The sequence below is a fragment of the Zonotrichia albicollis genome, chromosome 1 (genome assembly GCF_047830755.1).
Source record: "Zonotrichia albicollis isolate bZonAlb1 chromosome 1, bZonAlb1.hap1, whole genome shotgun sequence".
NCBI lineage: Eukaryota > Metazoa > Chordata > Aves > Passeriformes > Passerellidae > Zonotrichia > Zonotrichia albicollis.
Window position 1 is genome coordinate 29,573,689 of NC_133819.1, and position 25,552 is coordinate 29,599,240.

Below are 25,552 nucleotides of genomic sequence, written 5' to 3' on the forward strand. Positions count from 1 at the left end.
GCTTTTATTTACTACTGAATTCCACTGCTTACACATTTAGGGACATGAAAACTATTTTTTTCAAAGCAGAAGAAACCAATATGCCAGAACATGTAATGCATCTTAAAAATATTCAATTAAATTTGAAAACAAACAACATTCTTTTATAATCTCTAGATTAACTTTCAGAGGAGTTTTTTTGCTTGGGTTTTTTACTGTCAGAGGACTATAGGATACACGTGTCTTTCGTAAGTATCTTGAAGGTTTTCAAGACAAAACTAAATTCTTTAAAGTTTAATTGGAAATGTACTATCCTTTCAGTATAGCAAATTAGTTGCTTTTATAGGGTTAATTTCAAGATAATACTTCAAGTTTAAAAAGCAGAAACTACCTCAAAAGAAGCCTGAGCCCTTGGGCAGGGAAAGGCAGGTCTCATTTCCATCAAGGATGCTGCACAAACATGGCAGATCTTACAGGACCTGAACTGAGTTTAAGAAGTGTTTGGACAACACTCTCAGGCACAAGGTGTGATTCTTGAGGTGTCCTGTGCAGGGCCAAGAGTTGGACTCAATCATCATTGTGGGTCCCTTCCAACTCAGAATATTCTGTGCTTCTGTAACTGGTATCTCAGAGAGGTACCAATTAGCTCAATCCTTTCCCAAGTCTTACATATACCACATTTTAATCAGCTTACCTCCAAAACTTGTATTAGCTGTAGAAATCAAAATTAAGTATAATGATTTGTACATATAAAGTTTCAATGTCTATTAATAGCAGAAATACCTTTACTCCTAACTAAAAGGAAAATTATTTCAAGTTCTATTTGTACTTTGTTCCATTTACACTGACAGAAAATAGGTCCCCACTCATTTTCCCTTGGAGCACTTTTTAAAAAAAGCTGTTTATTTCCTAAATGCATACTTACCAGAAGCAAAGCTATTGTCTTCTACTACACAAGCAGAGATTAATTTTCACACCCAGTCATTATTTTGTTATTTTCTACCCAAAACAAGGCTAAGTAAGTACTACTCATTTACAGCTATTTACAAGAAATTATTAAACCTATTATTTTGAGAGAACTTAACCTAGCTCTTCTTTACCATTAACCTCTTTAACAGCTTTGAAAAGAGATTTTTCTCAAACTAACTTTGGTACTGAAATGCAAATAATTGCAACTGCAGAGCTGAAGTACTAGCATTCCTTTCTTTCTAACCCTAAGCAAAGCAACAACATAAAAATCAAATCCATTCATACCCTTTACAAACATGAAAATGTATTGCTCAAAAAAGCAATGTCAGTTTAAGAATATGATTTGTCAGGTTACAGCATAATTGAAGATACTGCCTTGATGCAAACAAATAATTGCCTCAAGTTTACCTCTGTGATGCCTATTTCTCCTGCAACATTAATCTTCCCTTTTGTCCAGATAGAGTGGTCCTATTGCTGCTTCAGCTTACAAATGCCATGAAACAATCCAGTCAGGCACCAGGATAACGGATAGACTTTGAATCTGTGGCAACTGATAGGTGGGAATATGAAAAAAGTCATTGGGTCCAGTGCAAGCTCATCTTTTTATTGGATCAATGCTCACTGGGCTGGTTAAACAGAGAGTCTGGCACAACAACAACACCTGTCATTTCTACAACTAAAGAAGATGACTATTGGAAGGGAAAAAAAACCCCTTTTTTCCTTAATTATCATATTATTATGAAGAAATTGCTTTTTGTCATAAAATCAAAGAATAGACAAGAACTTTTCAATTACCCAAATACAATTGCATTAGACTGTTCCTAGTTATGAGTTTGGAATAGAAGCAGTTAGCTGCTCTCCCAATTTATTCTTTCAAGAGTTTTACTTTAGAGAGTAAAAAAAACATATTTCCCTTATAGGTGGTACCTAAGACCTATGCATTTAAGTTTCAATATACTGCTTAAAATTCTGATTCACATTTGTCTGAGAACTATTAATATGTCCTTTTACATTGAAAGAAAGTGTACTACAGGATTTTTCATGAACAATTATTTCAGTTATTATGTTAAAAAAGTATATATACAGGAAAGAATAAAGTTGATGAAAATCCCACGCATGAGCCTTAGAGAAGAGGACACCCAACACTGAATTTAAATTAAGACTGCTGAAGGAAGTTTCTGTCTACCATAACATCTGCAATGAGTTTTAGAGCTCAGAAGTTTAAAGGACTTCAATACTTTCCAGTGATTAATAGGAGACAATGATTTGTTAAGCTAATTCTTGTCACTCTAAACATACCTCCAAGATCTCCTCTTCTTCCCTTCTGGTATTTCTAAAAGATAGTGTGGCACATCCACCAGATGTCCAAGTGCAATAAGGCAACATAATTTTAACAAATGTATTTCTATCAGTGTTTTAAATATTCACAACTGTTTCCACCTAGTTATGAGATTTTCTTCCAATGTCTAGTTCTTAGAAATTTCAAGTAGTTGTCAGAAACAACTGATGCATGTGGAGGTATACTAAAGGGATTAAATGCATTATTTTCTCCTACACCTCTTTTAAAAGGAGTCTACCTAAATAATTCATGCATGCTTCAGGCTGTTCAAGCAACTTTACTTTCATTAAAAATGGTTGTGGGTTCTACAATGACTTCAGGATGTAGTATCTCAGGGGTAAAACCCTAGTTTCATGGGGAGATAGTGTAAGAATTACTTGCATTCCTATTTCTTAGGAGATACTAAGACCAGAATATTTATAGCTACAAGTATTAAACCATTTTCATGTTCCCAGCATCACACTCAAAAAAGTATTTAATTGAAAGTCCTGACTGGAAAGTGCTATCAATTGGGCAAAATAAGTATGCTTTTGACACCTTAGCATTAGCTAGTTGATAAATAATTCCAACTTTATCTTCACACTCAAAATTCAACAAAGAAATGGTTTTGTATATTCTTGCTAAAGGACTAATGAAAACTAATGGAGTGCAAAAAAAGACTATTTTACACATCCAGTGGCTTTGTAAATGACCAACAGAATTGGAGATATGTAATTGCTCTGATTATGAAAGGCAGAAGTAATTTATCTTAGATGATTCAGTAAAATAAGGTTTTACCCTGAAGTTCCCCAGAAACAGGGTCAAGAAAATAAGATAGTCTAGAAACAAAGTGCTAAATATTGATGTTCATAGAATCACAGCAACTCACTCCAAGAGAACAGCATACCATAGGTGAGGCTATAATAGTATGAGAGGTTAGGCTCTACAGAAGGATCTGGCCAGGCTGGATCCATGGGCTGAGGCCAAGGGTATGATGTTTGAGAGGGAAATGTGCCAGGTCCTGAACTTGGGTCACAACAACCACACCCAGCACCACAGGCTGGGCAGAGTGGCTGGAAAGGTGCCCAGTGGAAAAGGACGTGGGAGTGCTGGGTGGCAGTGGCTGAGCAGGAGCCAGGGTGTGCTCAGGTGGCCAAGAAGGCCAAGGCATCCTGGCCTGTACGAAAAACACTGCAGCCATCAGGACCACACACGCATAGCAAAAAGGAAAGCCACTTAATTCTGTTTCAGCTGAGCATCCAAGCACAGCACAAGCTTTGCAGCATCCCCACAGAGACAGAGTACAACAGCAAGGCAGGAGTTAACAGTTCAGTACAACCAGCCAGCCACAATGAGCCTTTCACAGAAATATATAACCAATAAACTGTCATTTGCTAGTGTCAGTTTGTTTTCTGACAGCATGCAGTACATTTGTTGAAGTGAAAATGAGTTTCTTTGGAGACCAATTTACAGTTTGATTTTACAATTTTATTCTGACTTAGCAGCAGTGCAAATCTAGTCTAATTTTAAAATTATTTATATTACATATTACTTATATTTATATTAAATAATACTTTAAAAGAATTAATGAGATGCTTTCTACAGTAACTTACAGGAGTTACCTACCAAAATAAGGACAACCGGATATAAGACAGGAATATTTGATTTTTCCAACACATCTACTAGTTCCTGGGTTTCTTGAATGGCCCACCTTTTATCCTAAATAAAAATAAATGTTTAGAATTACTGGAAACAACATTTATTTCATAAAAATGGAATTTGAAGAACTGTTATTTACCAAAAGAAGATACATCACTTTTTTGCTATTGGGGTGGGAGGGGGATGGGATTTGGTTGATTAGCTTATTGTTTTCAATATGTTTTAAATATATACTTTTATTATATTTTCTGGTAAAGTTAGATGTTTGAAAAATAATGAGATTAATAATATTAATAACCCTTTATTTATATATATATATATAACCAAACAAAAAAGATTAAGGATCTTGATTGGTCTCAGATATGGCTCACCTAAAACCAACCTGTTCCCATACATGGACCCAAATACAGATCACATGGCATGCACATGAGCAGAATGGGAAATACTAATTCAGACCACAGTAGTAATGAATGCACAGTTAGGTGACTTCACATATCACAGGCCTCTCCTTATAATAACTCACATTGATACAACAGTTATGACAGGAAATTTTAGACTACATCAGATTTTACTCCTCTTGTTCAAGAATTCATGTCTGGTTAACAACACAGTGACAGAAGTGTGGAACCAGAGGAGAATGGACAGACCAGTATCTCAAAGGTCAAGATTAGTGCACATTACAAACACCAAATATCAGAATGAACACAGTGCATGAGGACAAAAATAACAAACAACTTATTACTTAAATATTTAATTTTTTATTCATCATTACTAGTAAGTTTAAGCATAAAATAAAAGCATGTATCCTCACTACTTACATTTACACAAACAAAATTGTAGCATTGTCCTGAAATGATGTTTTGTAGACAGCTATCATTTTTGCTTAGAGATACTGAAATAGCTTCAACCTGATTAGACAGAAAAAGAAAAAAAGTCAAAAATTTTAATTCAGCCTTAACTATCTGCTAAAGCTTCCATCTCTGTAGCAGAAGTTGTTCATTTAAATGATTTAAACCGGGCAGTTATTACTTCCACTACAAAAACTGAAATTTGCTCAAAATTTTGGGGCACTCAACAGTGAAGCATGGAGCCCAACATATGTTGAAGTATGCTGCTCAGGGAAGGCATTCCAGAAAGAGCCCTGGAAGCACGAGACATGAGTGCTGCTGCCTGGGTTCGGATGTTCAACTGTTTCGAGGGATGAAAACACTGCCCATAAAATGATCTAATGATTTTAGACCTCTGATTCTGAGAAACCCTCTACAATACTCAGATATATACATTTTGTCTTCATGAAGTTAAAAATAAAATAAAATAAGTATGCTAGAAAGACCAAGTGCACTGGTATTCCTGGATTCTGCCCAGAACAAGAGTATAAGACCCATCTAGAGTTTCTCCTTGAAATAATTTTCTCAACAAATATTTTTAAATACTTTCTTAGGCACAGACATACTTATTTTGCAACCTTTAACACAAGCTAAATAACTATCTTATCTCAGTTAAAATATAAAAGTAGATTCTACTACATTATCAGCTTTGGTATTGCCTTAAGTACAACAGTAAACCAGGTAGCAGAGGGTGAATCTGTTCCCTAAGAGAAAATAACACTTTGAAGCAAATAAAATATCTTGAAATTCAGGAGAAAAAAAAAATCTTCATGTTATTTCCATTAAATCAGCAAATCCCACTGTTTCACAGTACAACTGAGCATTATTTCTTCCCAAAACACGTTAAGTATCATAGCAAGCAACAGAAGTAATACACTGCTGTGTTCCCTCAAAATGCCACTTAATCCCCAATCCAACAAAAGTATCAAATACAACATTTAAAAAGGCTTTGCAGTGCTATGTAAAGCTGTATTTGTTAATTTTTGTAATAATCAGAAGCTAACTTCTTTGCAAAGGAAGATGGTTTGAAACCAAGAAGTTGATAGTGAAAGTCTAAAGATCTTAGAAACATTTAGGGCTCAAAATTGGATAGCATAGACACAAATAGCTGATATTTAATATTTTAAGATTAATTTTTTTAAGTCACAGAAGGTATTAATTACTTTGAATTTCCAAAAATACTTGGAAAATGCAACACTCCAGGGCTCACCTGGCTTGAATCTCTGAAGATGTAAAAGCAGACATCCCTGAAAACTCTACAACCTTGCACATACTTCAATGAACATGAGCCTACTGCAAGCCAGTGTCTTTTCAAAAGGTATTTGGAACATGACCCAAGGCAGAAGGCCTACTTTTATTTTTTGCTTTGAGGTATTACAATACATGACACTTCAGTTTTGCTGAACATTTAAAAATTCCTTTAGTGTACAATTTAACTTCAACAATTTTATTAAGTAACCCACTAGCATTTTTTGAGCCCCACATAATCCAGCAAAAATGAAATAAAAATTTTCTGTTGGAAAAGTAAGCACAACTGCCTAGGTTGAAGCTTCAATAAATCATCATTTAACTAAAATTAATTATTATTCTATTTGCCATTTAATATCCTATGCAATAGTACTTTTTTTCAAATTATAATTAATATTAATCAATGTTACCAGCTACATTAGAGAGGAAAAATTACCTAAAAATACCACCTTGATAAAAAGTGATTCTCACATAATGTTTCAGTGTTTAAATAGAAAGGAGTATATGGATTTGCTTGACTACTTCTGGTCCTAGTAAAAACTGATATTCTTTAAATTTTTTTAGTTATCAGATGACCTGTACTGAATTTTTAACTTTATTCAACATCCACTTCCATAAAGTCAAAAACTAATACCAGAACATTTGGAACCTGCAAATTTATTTAAATTATATCAGAATTTAAAATCACAATTAACACCAATGCCACAGATGGACAATTCAATCACTAAAAAAATGGTGAATTTCTCCTAGTAAAATGCTAGCTCTTTTTCTATTTGAAACAACCTAATTTTTTTTAGATCCTAATTATGGATAATTATCCAGTCACAAAAATGGCACACAGCTTCATCCAGTTGATTCCATTTCATGTGACAGCAGCACTTTGTCACTAAAGAAACAGGAGTACATGATTTCCAGTCATAGAAGAAAATACCTTCAGCTCCTATTTAGGTTTGTTTGCTAAAAAGAAAGGGCTAAACAACAAATGTAAGGGAAAGGGATAAAGTTTTTGTAAGGAAAAACTCAAGCTATGTCTCTCACAGTATGATATCTTTGACAAAACATTCATTCATTAGTCATACTGTTTACAGTAACACTGACTAAAGTACTGTTAAAGTACTTCATAAGAAACAGCTGTAGCCTTAAAAATTTTTTAGAAATTATTTTATTTATCTTATTAGTTAAATTTATAGATCTTTTTTCCCCCCTGCTATTGATGATATCATGTTATTAGAGCCTCTCTCAGAAATCCTTCTAAGAAAATTTCTTTTTAATTCTTCTTTAAGGACATATGTAGAAGTTAACAAATATCCCACAAATAAATACAGTTGCTACTGAGGACTGCAGAGTCAAAAGTATCTCAAATGTTAAAATAGTGGTTCCAGATAATATGTACTCAACAGAATGATTCCCAGTTGGTCTCTTATTTAGATCAATTACCTTCCAATTATCCCTTTGAAAAGCTTTCAGTGCAGTACACCTACATTGCTTAAAATAATTATTTTGCACAAAATCAAATCTCTCTCACACAAGGTACCGTGCTTCATTGGAGAACAAATAGGCTTGTACATAAATTCTTTCTAAGGTTTGAAATTCTGTATATTGGTAAACCTAAAAATTAACTCAGAGATTTTACTGTTTAAAAGCATAGGGATAAGTGATGTCCTCCTACTAACAGCAGAATAGTTTATACAGAGATGAAAAAGAGATATAGCAATGCATCTGGTGTCAGTGAAATGGAGACATACTTCTGCCCCATCATACAGCTATTCAGACATACTCAAGTCTGCTAACTTTTTTCACTTTTAGATGTAGACAATTAATAGATATAAAGCAAGATTCCATGCTAAATGCAGTTCTTCCTGAACAAAAACTTTCAGTGCAATGTCAAATGACATTTCCAGATATAAGACAGCAATACAGGTTCACAGGGAAACATATCCTTCTAATAATTAACACATCATGCAGAAGATCAACAGACATGAATAAAACCATTGCAGAAGTAACATCATGCAAACCAGAAAACTTGAATTTTTGAACAGTTATTCCTGTCTGTTTCTCTGGGTAACGGGAACATGTGATAACATCACATACTATATAATTAGGAATCACCCCAACACCAGTCTAAGCAATTACCAAATGTTAATCACCTTTGGAAAGTGGAAATATGATAGCTCTAGTAGAAAGAATAATGAAAAAGGAAAAGACAGTTAAATGCCAGTAGAACATCAATATCCTAAAGCAAAGACTCCTATGAGCATTCACTGTGAGGGAAATGTACCCCTATTGCTCTACAAAAAGGCTGATTAATTTGATTTTGCGTTCACAGCTCTGCTGGAAAACAACCTACTCTAATTGGTTTGTACTCCAAGTCAGACTTCAAAGTAACAAAAGCATTTCCTCTGTAACATATTTGTAACAACTTCCATTTATTGAATTCACAAAATCTAAAGAAAATTGCCTCTCTGTTGTCTGCATTCAATTTCTCCTCTAATCTAATATGGACATTTTAATTGGATCTGTAAGATGCCCCTCTACAGCACAACTGGAGAGAAGATGCTTTTTCTTGGTAACTTCAACACCTGATGTTAATTCCCTGTGATAAATACTACAGAGACACAGGAAGCTCTCAGTTTCTGTTTTCACATTACTAAGACCATTTCTTAGGAGTAGCGACAACCAGAAGCATTAAATTAATCAGACAGTTGAGAGCCATAGAGTTGTACTTACTTTTATTTGGCTTTTCAGAGATTCAGGAAGGAGGAAACCTACTTGTGCAAGAGTTTCCTTCACATTGGTGATAACACAAACTTGCTGTGATAGGTTGTCTGTGATAAAGAAAAAAACCTTAGATTTCATGCAATAATAAATTAATTCAAATTACTAATCTGCTAAACATTACCTTCAATCCACATATTGTTGTTTCTTGACAGAATATTTTCAACAGCTGTAAATTTAAAGGCTACAAGGTACAGTTAATGTAACTACGTAATTTATATAATATACATCTCAAAATTCAAATTATATTTTATATTATTTTGTACAACATGAAACCATTACATTAGATCTGCTCCCAAAGCCCATTTAAATTTATTAAAAGATATTTGTTCAGGTCCATATTGACACTAGATGACAACCAAGAAAACTTTTTGAAAATTTTATCTATTGTATCACTTCAACAGATAACTAAATGCAGTGTCAGAAATATTGAGTAAATAAAGGGGGGATGAGGGGAAAAGAAAAAACAAAAAAAAACCCAGGAGATAGCATAAGTCCTATTCTCAACAATATATACTAAAAAGTTTCCAAAAAATGAATGAATGATACTGTTTAAGGAGACAGCAGATGTAACTGTTCACCTCAATAGCAAAGAAGTCTCAAAGTTGTGACAAATATCTTGGCCTGGGGAATTTCCTAGATCTTTTACTAGGGGCAAAATACAGTATTTTTTTGCTATGAGGAGCAGCAGTTGCAAGTTATTGCCTGATTTGTTCCACAAAGCCAGTATTTCACAAAATTAGTAATTTCTCTGGTTATTGACATCAGGTTTTAGATTCAGTGAACACTTTCCTTTTTTTAAGCCAACAAATCAAAACTCAAGTCTGAAACTCTCAAGTCTATTTAAGGCCTTTGTCCTTTAGATGCTGAATTAAGACACAGAACAAACCACAAGATTCCCAAAACTTTTGGGATAGTCATTCCATAAGTGACTAAGAAATTTCATACATGTAAAGGCTAATTATTTTTAAAGCAGACTTCAATGAAACTCCAGAGACAGAAATATACCAAACACCACCACAAAATAAATTAGAAGTGAAAGACAAGAAAAATTATAAAAATATGGGGTAACTGGTCTTCAAACAAATCTGGATATAAACAATATGTATTTGTTGCATATGGAAAGTTATTTCTATAATTACATACCACACAATAAGTTCAATCAGATGCATAACCTCAGTAGTGCAGAAACATCTCACTTTCTATTGTAAACACACAGACTTCTTTATAAAAGTAGACATAAAGACCTGAAATTTAATTTTTAAGCTGCTGTAGAGTTAACACTATTGGAAAGTGACTTCTGATTTTTAAGCAATTTTCTGTAACCAGGAAAAGTGATTTAACCACTGAGAATTCCAATAGATAATTAGAATGATTTTTTGAATAATGGATATTTATTATGTTCAATATTTATAATGTGACAACAAAAATACTGGTGGCAACTGAGTTTGTATTAAGTTACCAAGAAGGGGAGGGAGGAAGAAAGGGAGAGAACAATAAACATCTGCTTATAAACCATCACAACCAGATGGAAGTGAGAATTAAAAAAATGCATGGCCGGTTCTCACAGGATTGGAAATCAGAGGATACCATAACTGTGGGAGAAATTATCTTCCCATAGATTCACTGGGCAAAAAAAGTATACTGAACATGCATCACAGTTGGCTTCTACTTAACAGAGAATAACTTTACAGTCTAAAAAATGGGAAACCATATTGAATTAATTTCTTATCAGCAGAAAGAAACTAATGGGTAGATTGAAATCAGAGCAAGAGCCACTTGAATTTAGTACAGTACACAAAGATACAAAATAGATATACATAATAAACCAGACTAGCATATCAGATTTCAAGAACTCAGACTCCATTGAACTAAGTAATTTAATGAAGAAGGTCAGATTGGAGCTATTACAAAAATTCACATGTGGAAGAAGGCTGTGGAATCCAAAAAGGGACCATAACTTAGGCTCAAACAGTTCTTTTTAAAAAGAAGTCTGTAATCAACAGCAAGTGTCAGAAGTATTCTCACAAAAGACCGCTCAAAGGCTGCAGCTATAAAAACCCATCTCACTACTCTCTCCAGCCCTCTTAGATCTCTAATTTCCTGTAATATAAATGAGAAAGGAGAGGCAATTACAAAAAAGCAACTAAGATTTGCAGGCTGGGTTTAATAAAGAAGAGAGAAAAAACAATGAAGTGTGGAAAACTGTATTTTTTTTCCAGAGAAGAAACAAAACATTGCAAGGGGAAAGTATGTTAATAAAGTAGGAGAACCTTAAAGTAATGATAATACAAACATTGAAAAGATGCTGCATGCTTTTGAATGATCAAGGAAATGAGTGAAGGAAGTCTGGAAAATCATCTTCTATAAAATCATCATAGTAAAGCAACAGTTCTGTTCTATTTGAGGTTTGAAACTCAACTACCATTTAAATCCAAACTATTTCAAGCGGTCAAAAAAGATCCATATGTTAATTTAGACTGCACCTTTGCTGCACTGAGGGAAGGAAGACTGAGTGGAGCTTTCCTCCCCAGGACCGCCTGCGTCCCACTTCTGCTAAGGTGATGGAGCTCTGTCACTCAGTGTAGTCACACTGAACCCAGTGAGCCCAGCTGCAGTGCTGGCTCCTAACTCCAGGGATTCCATGGGCTTTGCTGCCTGCCAGTGAAACCCACTGTGTGCAGCATTTCATTCCTGGTTTTCAGAATTCTGTTTGGGTGAATGAAATATCCATTCTGGAAAGCCATGACATGGCCATGTCACAAAGAATTTCAATACTCAGCTAAAAACGTTTTGTTTTCCATTGGACCCCCGGATGATTGAGGCTGGAAGGGCCATCAGGAGGTGCCTCATTCAAACTCCTTCTCAAAGCAGGATCACCCACGAGGTCAGGCCTGGTCTCTCAGTCCCTTACTGCTCTGCCAACCTGTTCACTACTTGATTGTCTGTCAAGGGTGAAAGATGTTATTCCTTTTATCAAGTTGGAACTTCCCATGGTTGAGTTTTAGTGTTTCCTTCTGTCCTCCCACAATGAACCACGGTTCTACTTAACTACTTTCTGCCATAATTTCTTTTTCTTCATCTGCCCAACACTTTTTTTAGTTGTTTTCTCTCACTATTACGTTACATATCAAACTCTCTACCTTTCTTTGGCTTCCTCTACTTATTTAGACTTGCTGTTTTCCTGGAAAATGCCTCTTGCTAACACACATAATCCATTTACTGCCAGCTTCATTCCAGCTGTACCTGATAATGGAGTAGTGTTCCCTATTCACATGGATCACATTTGATCCCTTCCAACACTTTTAACATACGCTCAGACCATATTTTTTGCATTAAATAAAAAATAGTTTAAACTTTGCACTGTCAAATTTAAATATTAAATTTCCCTATCAGGGGTTTTCTTCATTAAAGCTAAATTTGATACAAGATTTCACAATTTATTCCATCAAACCTATTTTTTTCTACATCAGAAAACCTAATTTTCAATTTCTTCACACCCTCCTTTGATATGCTGAAAACTTTAGATCACATTATTATGCAGCAACACCTGCCACAGTCTTTATCCTAGGATCGTACACAATTATAAATTAAAATGTGTTCATGTTTATGGAACTACCATAGTTAGATAGTGTATTAAGTGAACTCTGATGGGAGACTTAGAAGTTTACCTTGAAGAGCATGCCACAAACAAACAGCAATTAAAATAATACTTTGTTTGAATAAAGATAATAAATATCATATCCTAGAGAATTAATACCATAAGAAAAAATGCATCCGAATGGCAAATAGGTTTTAGCCTACAGACATAAATTTTTTTCTCTTAATTGCACATATACATGTGTACATACACTTGTTTTTGGAAACATGCTTGTACCACGCCATTCTTAGTTTGCTATTACAATTCCTATTATTTTAGAAGCATATGCTAATCATCAAAATGCTTTTGAAGTTTGCAGTGAATTCCAAGTAGTAAATTAATTTATCAGAATTCCATTTGCACTTTCTACATAGCAATGGCTTGACTGGTCGGGAAATTCAGGATGGTTTCCTCTGGCATCTTTAGAAACACCTTTGTTACAAAATGCTGCTACTGTAAATATAAGAAAAATTAAAGAAATACTGCCAAGCATTCATTCGCGCTTAACAGAATAGTTGAAATTGTTATTTGAATAATGTAGGTAACCAAAAATATCTAACAATTTTTTTTATTTACCCATTCCCCATGTCTCTGTAGCCACAAAAACTAAAAATCAAACTTGACACTGACCCTACCAATATTAGTACAGAGGAAAGAAAGAAACATTTTGTGGTAGAAGGCAAGAAAAGAGGGTTGCTTTCACCTGACAGTAGCTATTCCAAGGAGTATTCCCCACCTGCCAGCCTATTTCTTTGGCTCAGAGCTTAGAACAGCCATTTGTTCATGAGCATGCTCATGAAAATGCAGATAAGATCTCTGTCTTTGCTAAACAAGGCTTATCTCAATTTTTATTTTTATAAACAGTCACATAGTTTCTTCACAGAACACAAGTCATAATATGTAGCTCTCAACAGCCATAAACACTTTGAAGGCATTACAATCTTTTTCTCGGCAAAAAACTTGCAAAAATCATCATTTTATCTGCCTCAACAGATACTTTTTTAGCCAAATGTGAGGGCAAATTATCCAATCTGCAAATGCATGCTCTTGTGAAAAAGTAATTTATAAAGTAAGGCCCTTGAGAAAAGAAAAACAAGAAGGAGGAGGACAGAGAATCAAACTGTAAGTTACAAACTTCTGAGAAGCACCATTTAAGTTTACATGTTGGAACTAGAGTTCAAAGTTATCTACCTCAAGGGCAGTAATCCTAATGGAATTTTTTTAGGATGTTTTGTATTAGCCTGATCTTAACTACATTTCTAGATGAGTCACCCTTATTGTAAGACAATGTTTTCTTACTTCAAGACTATTAAAAATAGGCGTGTACCACCTTGTCTGCATACTCTACAAGTTTATACCTGCTTAACTAAAGAAAAGCATCAAATTTGCTTCTTACAAAAGTTATAAAAGAGAATTGAGGAAGTCAGAAAACTAAAAAGAAATGTTTTAAGAAAATAGTCTCAAAAGAAAAATAACTCATTAGTCTATTTACATCAGTGAAATGTATCTTTGTGTTGCCTTGAAGAATGATATGCATGCATATAATATCTAAGGTAAAACAAATGTGTGTAGGGATGCATATTTTTCTTACTTCCACCTGAGTCAGGTTTAGCAAGGGAGAATTTGTTGAATTCCTGAGGAAAACCAAAAGTTTTGATCACTGATAAACTGCAGATGACATAAAATTTGGAATTGTAGTCATAAAATTAAATGTGTAGACTCAGAAGTTCTTCATCACTACTGAACTCATCCAGAGATAAAATGTGTATCCAGCACAGTAAACAGGTAATAAACAAATAATAAACAAATCAGCTGTGAAGACTGAAATAGCAGTGGGGAGCAGTGTGAGGTCAGAGCCCTTAGTACCCAGCACCCTCCCAGCCCATGCATCCAGTTTCTGGGCCATCTCTAGAGGACCTTGACAGCATGCAAGGCAGCATTTAGGGAGCTGGTATCTTGCAGATCTACTTGACAGTCATGTAGGACTTCCCCCTGAGGCACTCTACATGGCACAACAAGTGATAAGCAAGAGCACATCACTTACACAAGAGCATGTAGTGATAGGGCAAGTGGGAATGGCTTCAAATTGAGATTAGATTAGATTCAGATTAGATATTAGGAAGAAATTCTTTACTGTGAGGCTGGCGAGGCAGTGGAACAGGTTGACCAGAGATGTTGTGGATGCCCCATTCCTGGAAGTGTTCAATGCCAGGTTGGATGAGGCTCTGAGCAACCCAATCGAGTGCAAGGTGCCCCTGCTGATGGCCATGAGCTTGGAACTAGATGGTCTTTAAGGTCTTTTTCAACCCATTCTATCATTCCATGATTCTACAATATAACACCACATAGTGGGTTCTGAACTCTTAAGAAAAGCAGACACTATGATATAGTCAATTACCCAGCTTCTAGGAAAGGCCTAACTGAGCATGCCTAGGCTTGTTGGGATGGTTGCCATTCTCTAAGGTGACCTGTCCTTGAAGGTTTCCCACAGGTGCAGCACAACACAGCAGAATAGAGCTAATAAGTTTTCTTCTGTAAAACTAACAACCATAAGACAAAACAAGGCCATACAGGGGTACATCAGGATGATGCTCCAACGGACAAAAATACATTCTCCCCTTAAATATGATTTAACTGTGGAATGAACTGTGCATAAATCATCTGCCTAATATTAATTTACATGGTTCAAGTGTCCACTACCAAAATAATTCATGCTATAGTCACCTGAAGGTATGAGATTTTAAGCCTTTTGAAGGGCACAAAATAGATAAGGCACAACTTTCAAACTGCTGTCTTGGAGGACTAACAGTGCCAATTCAAAACCCCATTAAAGATAATTAATGATGTAAGATAACTCTGTTATGCAGTGTCCTAATTTGCTATGAAGGATTCATTATACTACTTGCATAACGAGCAAAGAACGCGTACAGCTTCTGCTTCCTGAACTCATGCAATGCAGCAAGAAGCAAACTTCAACAATCTTAAAGTACAGATTGTCATAGAGACCACCATAATAAGACTACTGTGGTAACTGAAGCAGATATATTGCATGCTGGCACAGCAAAGGGACATTAGATAAGTAAAGGGATTAGCCTGATTGACTCCCATGAAGGTCTTCATTTTTACTTTCAGCTACAAAAGTTTTTTATTATAAGCATTAGCTGAAAAAGATTACACTGGCTTTAAAGAAAAAGAAAGCTGATAACATAACATATATATATATGTGCGTGTGTGTGCGTATGTCTATATACATGTGTATATTTATATATATATATAAACTAATGTAACAACTAATCTTCTTTAAAGACCTATGACATTACTGAAGCCCTTGTATACACAGGAGCATGGAAATTCATTTGGATAAAGGCTAGTTTTGTTCCAAGTTTGTAATTTTTTGACCACTGAGGAAGACTCTGGCTCCATCTTTACTGGAACCCATTGCTTGTCAGAACCAGAAATTTCCAGGCTTTCCACTTCTATCTTTTTGATTTGTGCCTGAAAAATTCAGTTAAGTAGTTGTAACAGGGCATCTAATGTGAAATATTTGCCCACTATAATAACAAGACTGAACAACTAGCCAGTCACTCTCTGTGACCTCAATAGCACACAGGTTTTCCTCAAATTTCCTTAAACATTTCTCTGGAAAGGAAATTTTAATCCAAAGGGAAGTCCCTTTCTCTTCATCAGTTTCTGGGGTTTTATCCCTCAGTTCTCAACAAGGAGTCAGGCAAGGGTCCCCTGAATCACTGCCTATCAGTTTACAATAACTATCTCATTGTACAGTATTTGAGAATTCTTCCTTCCTACATTGTTTTTTTAGAGCGAGTCCCCCTAGATAAAGGCTAAATCCAGTCCTAATGTTAAACTGGTATGAAACCACCTGGGAAAAAAAAAGGTTAACAAACTGTTCAACAAAATATTTAGAAATTAATGAAATACCTCAATATCACATAACTGCTATATCAATTTAGGCAACAACTGCCTGTATGTAAAACAGTGAAGAGCCCTAAAGAATTAATATTTCATTTTCACAGTACTATGTAGAATAGAAAGACTAAATATATTCAGAATTGACCTGCAAATGAAAGAAAAAAAATTGCTTACTCCTTATAAGGCACTTCAAAATTAATCTCTATTTGACTGTAGTGTACACAGTCTTTTATAAGGTTCTGTATTCTGAGAGAAGTAAATAAAGATAAATATGCCTATTAGAAAGATACCAGTAAACAAGCTAAAACAACTTGCCTAAGCACATTTTATCCATCACATAACTTTTCTTAAAGACATTTCAAACTATCACACACAAAACTCTTAATTAGAATCAGGAATATGCAAAGTGACAGTCTCAAGGACAAACACATACCCTTAATGATTGATTCAGCTGCATACAGATCCCGCTTGTAGGTCACCTAAAGGACAGACAAGCCTCATTAGATTTAACACAGCAAGAAGGAATGTAAAACCAATAAAACAATGCCCTGAAGGCAATTCTTTACATTTTAAACACCATAAACAAGTGATATTGTCAATTTCTTAATTTTGGTAAAATATCACCGGCAATTTATGAGAACAGAAGTTGCAGAAACTACTGGAGACTTGAGAAATCCTCTTTCCCAAACACTTAGATCTGCTTAGAACTTATTTGAAATCTAAAAGTATTTTCAATACTTTGGAAAATCATGAAAACATATTAATGCATCTATTTTTTTACACATCCACTGTACTCTAATTTTACTGCAAATAGATTATTTTTTAACAGGACTTGGGAACAAATTTTTAACAGGAGTTGGGACACATTGACAGCCAGGGAGAAACCTTGTTATTGCTTTTACTAATAGAGGTGCAATCCTTCAGTAGTGCAATACCGTTCCTGTTCATGAGAGTCCAATTAACCAGTGGGAGTCAGTGAGATTACAAGTAAACAGTGTGAGCTTTCAGAGAATTGATAAACATCAAATTCTTCTTGAAGATATTAATCAGATCAAGTTAGATGAACAATAAGATGCTGAATATTTACTTGGTAGTTGCAAAAACACTCTTCATAACTGTCTTTGTACCCTCATGAAGGCCGACAGTCACAATAATAAACTTTGCAAATAAAATAACAGAGCATTAAAGTCAGCATCTACCCAGGACATTGGCAGTCTTTGCCAGCAATGTCTTCACAATGACAAGCAGTGACTTCAACTGACATGAGTATTAAATATTTGTATTTGTTTTTACTGTAAATTCATTTTATGCTAGATAAAATTTTACTGGACTTTCTGAAATTTTTTTTCTCTTGAATCTGAATCATATTTTTTCTTTCTTTTTGAAATGAACTGAACAGGATTCCAAAAGCTTTAGTGCTGCAAGGTAAATCTTTCAGCAGCACACCACTAACAGTAGCAGCATCTTAGTCTCCAAGTGATTACTTGATTTTAACATAAGGATTCTTGTATCCACTTTCCTTTCAATCTCATAAATTAAGCTCTGGATTATAGTCAGACACTGATGAATAACATCTCATGATTTCCCCAATGCATTATATTATTTTAAAATGAAAAACTAACTTACTTCCCTACAGTTTGTCCTGGAGGAGGAAGAGCCAGAGAATTAATCTACCCTGATAAATCTTTGGAGTCTGACTTTACACACAGACATGTACATTACTACTTACTGTTGGGAAGAATCAATATCTCAAAATTAGATTTAAGGCTAGAGTGAGCAACTGAGTGACTGACTTTGCTGCAAAGTTTCTATTCACCAGATTCTAGAGGGCCTTTATACTGAACTTTCAGTAAAGTGAATCAGATTATAATCTCAAAACCTATCAAAAAACAAGACTAAAGTCTGTTAGAAATGGTCTCATACCCTAACTTTAGTCTCTTTGAGGTGCAAAAATATTTTTCAACGGTCTGATCTAAAAAAATGATAGGTGCAGTCTTTGAGAAAAGCAACACAGGAGAATAAAAACTTAAGAATAAACCTTTAAAAAAATCTCTTCTGAAATTCTGAGACAGATATCAGTAAATGGTTTGTTTTGTAGAAAAATAAATCAATGAAGTCCATATCACATGCTTCATTTGTAATTCTTTCCAAATCTTTAATCCTATAAGATAATTTCAGATACAAGCTCCTATAAGTTTCATGAAAATTGGAGAGTTCACAGAAAAACCCTTCCAGACACCATCTGCAACCACCCCTAAGCAGTCAAGGAGGGAGAATTTCTCTACACCTCTTTCAATTTGACTAAGATGTTAAATTCAATTCCATAAATGTTCCCTATTTATAACAGTTGCACAGAGCTTGAGCCCAGATTCCTCCATAATATTCTAGGTGCACTGGTAATACTTGAACATCTCTTTTCTAATTTCATATTTTTGTTTCTCTGACACACAGTATTTTGCCCACACACAGTGTAAACTTCCTGTCCTCTGAATGGGATGCCTATACTACATTTAAAGTCACTGTCTTCCAAGAACAATTCACTAAATATGACCTACACTTCATTTGTTTTTAACATCAGTTCTTTATATTTAGCTGCAATGAAAAGCATACTCTTTGTTGAAAATATTTTCTAAGTAATCCTTATAAATAGGTTACTTCTCATCAATTACATTTTTATTTACAGATCCTTAAATCTTTGTCTGCAAACTTTATCAGACAACTGTTAAATACCTTAGAGACAATAACAGTTTCTGCAGAAACTGGTGAGAATTCTCTTTCGAAATATATCAATTATCTAATTTTTCATCTATTTAATAAGAACTAGTACAATTACAGTCATCCTATTTTTAATTAAGACGTCATGCAGTAACAAGTCAAACTTCTGCCAGTTGTATGTTGTATCAGCACTACCATCTTTATCAGCCAAGATTACAGTCTTGTAATAAAGTCTTGAATCAATTTCACAAAATAAATAAATTCCATGTTGGCTGACATTAATTACTTTAATCCCATGACTCTTTATTGATCAAGTTTTGCCTGTAGCAGTGCACCCTTTTGTTTTGTTGATTAATATCAAACTCACAGGCTCCCAATTACTCAAATTCTCATTTTTTCATGTGAAAATATTAATTTTCATTTTGTCCTCTTGAACATACAGTGATCCAAGATTTCCAGAATGTTATTGCTGCAATGCAGCATATCACTAGGCCAAATATTAAAACTCAACACAAATACCTCACATTCACAAAATATGAAAACATGACCTGCTTAAAGCCAAGTCAGAACAGTCTTACTTATTAAATATCTCTACTTTTCTGTATAATTAACAATCTATTGTACCTTAATAAAGCCTCAAAAATGAGCAGAGGAGTTTGTTTCTCCATGTCTCTTTTTTTGTTAATTGTCAGACTACTAGTTTTCACTACCTAGGAAGATGTTGTTTTAGAAGTTATTCCCCAAAATTACTTCCATGTGATGTTTAAAATTCTTCTTCAAACTGATTTAGTTTGATGGATGGTTCCGACTTACAAAAATGTACATTAAATGCAAAAATACAACTCTTTACACAATAAATACAAGGTTATGATCACACACACACAAATGTACTGCATTTTGGTTTAATGAAGTTTTTCCCCTCTTATACTACATCATACAGAGCTCCTTTGTATGAGATAGTTTTGTAGGATTAGAAAATAAACTGTTGTTTTTTAAAAATAGTGAGGAATTTTCACTCTGTCAACATTGTCTATTGTCTCGATTTTTAAGAAGTGTTATTATACTGAATTTTTTATCTAAAATACACACACACCCACACATTAGAGTACAACAAACACATTCTGTCAGTTAATTTTTAGACTATTTAGAATATTTAAAGTAATTTTACTTCCAAGGTATCAAACACAGAGAAACTGATGTGATGTTGATAGAGACTTTATGTTTCTTTTTTTTTTGCCATCCTGATCCCACGTATCTTATAATTAGCTATATAATAACTATCTTTAAAATAGAACTTATGAATATTTATAGCACTGAAGTAATTTGAATTACTTGGTTGTTTTCACTACAAAAAATTATTTTAATTTTGTAATTTGTTCCCAGAAAATAAAAAAAACTATCTCCTACTTTAGCTCCAACAATGACTTTGAAATGTTAAACTTCCTAATGTACAAATGCTCAGGTAGAATAATTAACATTAATTCAAGAAGATTATATATAAACACACATAATTTTCCACACCTTTGCATCATTTAATGTTATGAAGGTTGTGCACCTCATGCATAAGCTGAATTTTTACAATTATCTGATCTGCTCTTTAAAAATTCATGGTCCACATAGGATGAAACTGGTTTTCAATACACAAACTGTTAATTAACTGCAGTCCTCCTGCTATGCATGCTCTGAAACTGCAACTGAACAATGATTATTTATTTCAGTTCTTATTTATCTGGATGGAACATCTCTTTGCCTTGTGTTGAAAATATAAGACTGGAGCCATTGAGAGAATATCAGTCTTTGGCATATGAAATTTCATTTAGCTCAGCTTTAAAAAACCTATCAGAAAATAATAACAATAAATTACAAATGATGGTATTATGACAGCTAAGGAAAGAAAATTGTTTTTCTGAGAGTTGATTAGTAACAAATATAGTTCCAAATAATTTTTTAAGCAAGTATCACTTGAGGTAACTGTAGTCTTCTGCATTTTATGAAACTGCAGACCAAGCATGACTGTTCTTTAATGATCCTGCTCTAGGTCACCTGACAAACATCTCAGTACAGAGTGACCAACACCAGGTGCTATTCAAGAAGGAGCTGTTCTGCTCTGTAGGCTCTCAACTGAAATAAGTATTTCCTGCAGAAACAATGTAATATTTTACAGACCTTGTCATTTTTATGCCTTCCATTTTTAATGTCTTTACAAGCCACAGAAGACATCAACAAATTTTAGCTACAAAATTAGGGCACAGGATGCAAGAAGGTACTTCAATGGCCTGGCACCAGCATCTTTGTGTTCATGTAAAATATTCACTGCTCTGCACTGCCTGCAGCACAGTGCCTGCACATAAATGGGTGCTCTTGCTACTGTCACACTGCACAACACTGTCAACACAGAGACTGTGCTGAGTTGACCTTGGGTGGATACCAGGTACCCACCAAAACTGCTCTGTCATTCTCCTCTTAAGTGGACAGGGGAGAGAAAATATAACAAAAGGCTCATGGGTCAAGATACCGGCAGGGAGAGATCACACAAACCAGACTCAACTCAGGGAAATTAGTTTAATTTAGTTTAATTTAGTTTAATTTATTACCAATCAAATCAGAGTAGGATAATGAGAAATAAAGCCAAATATTAAAACTTCTTCACATCACCCCTCCCTTTTTCCCAGGCTCAAATTTACTCCCAATTTTCCCCACCTCCTCCCCTCCAGTGACACATGGGGATGGGAAACGGGGGTTGCAGTCAGTTTATCACACAACGTCTCTGCTGCTCTTTCCTGCATAGGGAGAGGACTTCCCTTCCCACATGTTATCATTTTCCAAATGTTCATAGGCCTCTCTAAAGTCCAGTGCTACTGCAATGGATCCCACATGCCATAAAGTTTAGAGCATCAGGATGTTTAACTTTTTCATAAACAGTGTTGGAGGTGACACTGACACTTCAACAAGTCCCTTTTATAACAGAGATGTGCACAAGTTCAAGTCCAAATGAAACCGGGCACTGGTTACTAGTGCTATTCCTTGGGGCCTGATACTGGGGACAATACAAATATCATTATTAACAACCTGAGAAAGGGGAAATACCCTCAGAAAACTAGTAGATGATAACAAATGAACAAGCATCCATTCAATATGCTCAATGATCCAACAGTAACTTAGAAGGCTCCTGAAAGCCTGGAGAAAGAAGCTGAGAGAAACTTTGTGGTCCATAACAAACATAAACACAGAATCCTGCATCAGGGACAGAACTACCCTGGGCAGCAGCAGTCCATGCTGATGCTGAAATACAGAAAACAACTTTAGAGAGAAGGACCTTCTGAACTGAGCATGAGTTAGCAGTAGTACTTATTACAAGTAATACAGGGATTATTTCCCTGTATTTGGCCCTTCAGAGAACACTCCAGAGTACTGCTTTTAGCTTTGGGCTCCCCAGTACAACACAAAGAGGAACAGGAGGAAGCCAGTAGAGGGCTGCTAAGATGGTTTGAGAGAACTTGGCTTGTCCAGCCCAAATTACAGAAGATAGAAGGTGGGGAAGGGTTAATTAATGGCCATAGGGAAGAATATATTGGACTTTTCTTGCAGAGCTTTCTGTTGGCCTTTCTTCCTTTCCCAGTGCAAGAGGGATTAAGGGAAATGTTGATAAAATATTATGAAAAAAGTCCCCATACAAGGTGATACTCATTAGAATTGTCTTCCCCAGAGAGCCTGAGAAATCTCCCTTCTTGGAGATATTCAAAACTTAGCTGGACAAGGCCCTGCACTGCCTAAACTGGTCCCACTTTCAGCAAGGTGTAGGACTCAATGACATCTATCTATTTCATTCAGAATTTAAATTATTCTGTCATTCTAAGCTACATTTATCAGCTGGAAACCAGTAGTATCTACAGATAACAAAAAACCAGATGAACACTCTAATGAGCTAAATGAGCATTAGTGGTGTATTTTGCTGCCTTTCACATAAGTACCATCCTTTGCAATGCAGAAGATGAAACCATCCAAAAAACTGTGTCATGTAAATACGCATGACATAATCTGTCCCTCAGAAGACTAAATAGGAAAACAGACCATATTCTGTTTCAGAATGACTATATATCCAAAACAAGATATCAAAATAAGTTCTGCATGCAACCAATGCACAAGTAAATTTTGCTGTTGAAGTGCACAGGAAACTTGCACTGCAGATTCAGGAAACTGCCTTTCTTTTTCATGAAAGATTTGAAGATTTATGGTTATACTATTAGAAATAATGTCTCATTGGAGGAAATTTACTGTCAAAGCCAGATGCAGTGATTTAAGCTGCTTCCAGCTCCTTCAATGTGGTAATGAATAAAATAAAATAAATAAAATAATATCAAAAACTTTAAAACTGCTTGATGCAACAGCTACTAAAAATGAATAATGTCCCACCATCCAAATCAATGACATGCAATACTTTGAAGTAGAAGGACATATGCTTTGGCATCTGTACACACAGCTGCTTTGTCACTCATCAGGAAACTACCAGATTACCAGACAAGGTAAATGATGCTTAAATATATGTAAAAGATTATTTGAAGAAGTCTTAAATATTACAGTGTTACTGAATGTAATGAGCCACCCTAAAAATAAAATTGTTGATAGCCAGATATTTGCCATGAGAAAAAAAAAAAAAGTGATGTCCTCTCAGGAAAAGTGGAGGAAAATAGACAAAAGATCTAGAAATAGCATGAGAAAGCTCATATCATAAAAGAAAATTCTTAGTTTTGGAGATTACAGATTTACAGATTCTCAGGCCATTCAAATACCTAGATGTTTTCCTATTTACAGGAAAATGCTGTCTTCATTGATTATCTCAAGTAACATGTGCCCAAGTCTCTCTACAATAATAAGCTGTAAAAAGAGCCGAGACAAAACCAATTCTGAAAAATGAAATATAAAAGTCTAAATTACAATTGAAAACACATCTGAATTTTTATGGTAATATGCAAATTTTATTAATTTTAAATCATATATATATACATTTAACTAGATATTATTATTGTTTTTACCTTCCAGAGGTCAGCTGTTCCTTCAACAAGTTTGGCATTTGTTTTACAGTATTTCAGAGCCAGATGCAAACATTCAGTTCCATAATCCAGGTCATAGTCTGTACACTGTAGTAATTAAAAAGAAAAAATATACTAAATTAGTCTTAGATACTTCTAAGTAATAAGACATTTTCTTTCATTAATGAAACCTTATTAGGCACATAGGTTAAGCATGGATCAGAAATAAAACCATTCCAAGAAGCTTATTGTGGCTATTCAGGAAAGTCCTACAGAAGTAAATAAATACTTTATAAGCACAGACTAATTCAGTTAGGTGCTGCAAATGCTTTGCTAAACCTTTACATTGTTAAATAAATGAATGAGAAGTTACATGAATAAAAATATTCTTGATGGAGTTGAGAGAAGCCTCACTAATACACACCACTGACCTTCCAGTGACACACCTTTAGAGTACAGGAACAATTTAATAGATGAAGAAACATGACTCTTCAAGTGCTGTTTTGGTTATTGCAGCATCAAAAAAAGGATGGTAGTAACTAAGAACCTCCATATTCCTTATGTGATCCCCTCTATCTTTTTCTCCAGTTATCTGCACAGAAAATAGCAGTCCCATGCTGCTACATGAGCCTTACTGATTAAAAATAAAACCAAACCACACCAAACAAATGTTTAGCTATCTTTTAGTCATCTAGAAAAGATATTATTCTCTTGACACACCCTTCCCAAGCAGTTTGGCTTCCTATTGATACTGATTATAAGAACCTCATTAAGGAAAAACTGAGTAGGGAGAAGAATATCCTGAGCCAAAACACAGGTGAAAAAGCAGGAACTGGGAGCTTATCAGTCAGGACTACCTCAAGATGAATTAGCCTAGGATAAGGAAGTTCTACTCTATTTTCATATTGCTAAATTAGCACTCCATCCAGAAACACAAATTCCATGTAACAAGGATAACTTAAGATAACAGCTTATATTTTAAAAAAAAAGGAGGAATTTCAGAAGATCACAGGCTGGCTCGCCCACTGTCCAGTCTCTATTTCAGAGTGAATTGTCAACAATAAGTAATAATGAACAAGGCATTAATATGTTCTTACTTTCCCAGAATGCTCCCTTTGCCTCCTATAAAGCTATTATTCTGCCTTCAGAAATCCCTATAATAAAAAGTCCCTGAGGGACACATTGAACCAGAAGCAACTGCCTTAACAGCACTCAGTGAATCACAGGAAAACTAAATTTACCCAATTATTTTTTGAATAGCAGCATTTTTTAGCAACTGCAGCAGGGAGTATCTCATTCATCACTCTTTTCATCACATGCTCTGGTATTCTGACAGAAAAACCACCTTCTCAACTCTTCAAAATATTCCACCACATCTCACATCCTTCCACAGATAAAGAGA

General features: G+C 34.8%; 1 protein-coding gene across 1 annotated transcript in view; it reads right to left on the minus strand.

Moving 5' to 3' along the window:
- CRPPA (CDP-L-ribitol pyrophosphorylase A) overlaps nucleotides 1-25,552 on the minus strand; it is a 107,220-nt gene that overhangs the window by 44,159 nt on the left and 37,509 nt on the right. The window contains exons 4-8 of the mRNA XM_005480838.4: nucleotides 24,154-24,258; nucleotides 16,839-16,884; nucleotides 8,788-8,885; nucleotides 4,744-4,833; nucleotides 3,893-3,985 (exon numbers count right to left, since the gene is read on the minus strand). Coding sequence (XP_005480895.1) covers nucleotides 3,893-3,985; nucleotides 4,744-4,833; nucleotides 8,788-8,885; nucleotides 16,839-16,884; nucleotides 24,154-24,258 — 432 coding nt within the window. The remainder of the gene's footprint in view (nucleotides 1-3,892; nucleotides 3,986-4,743; nucleotides 4,834-8,787; nucleotides 8,886-16,838; nucleotides 16,885-24,153; nucleotides 24,259-25,552) is intronic.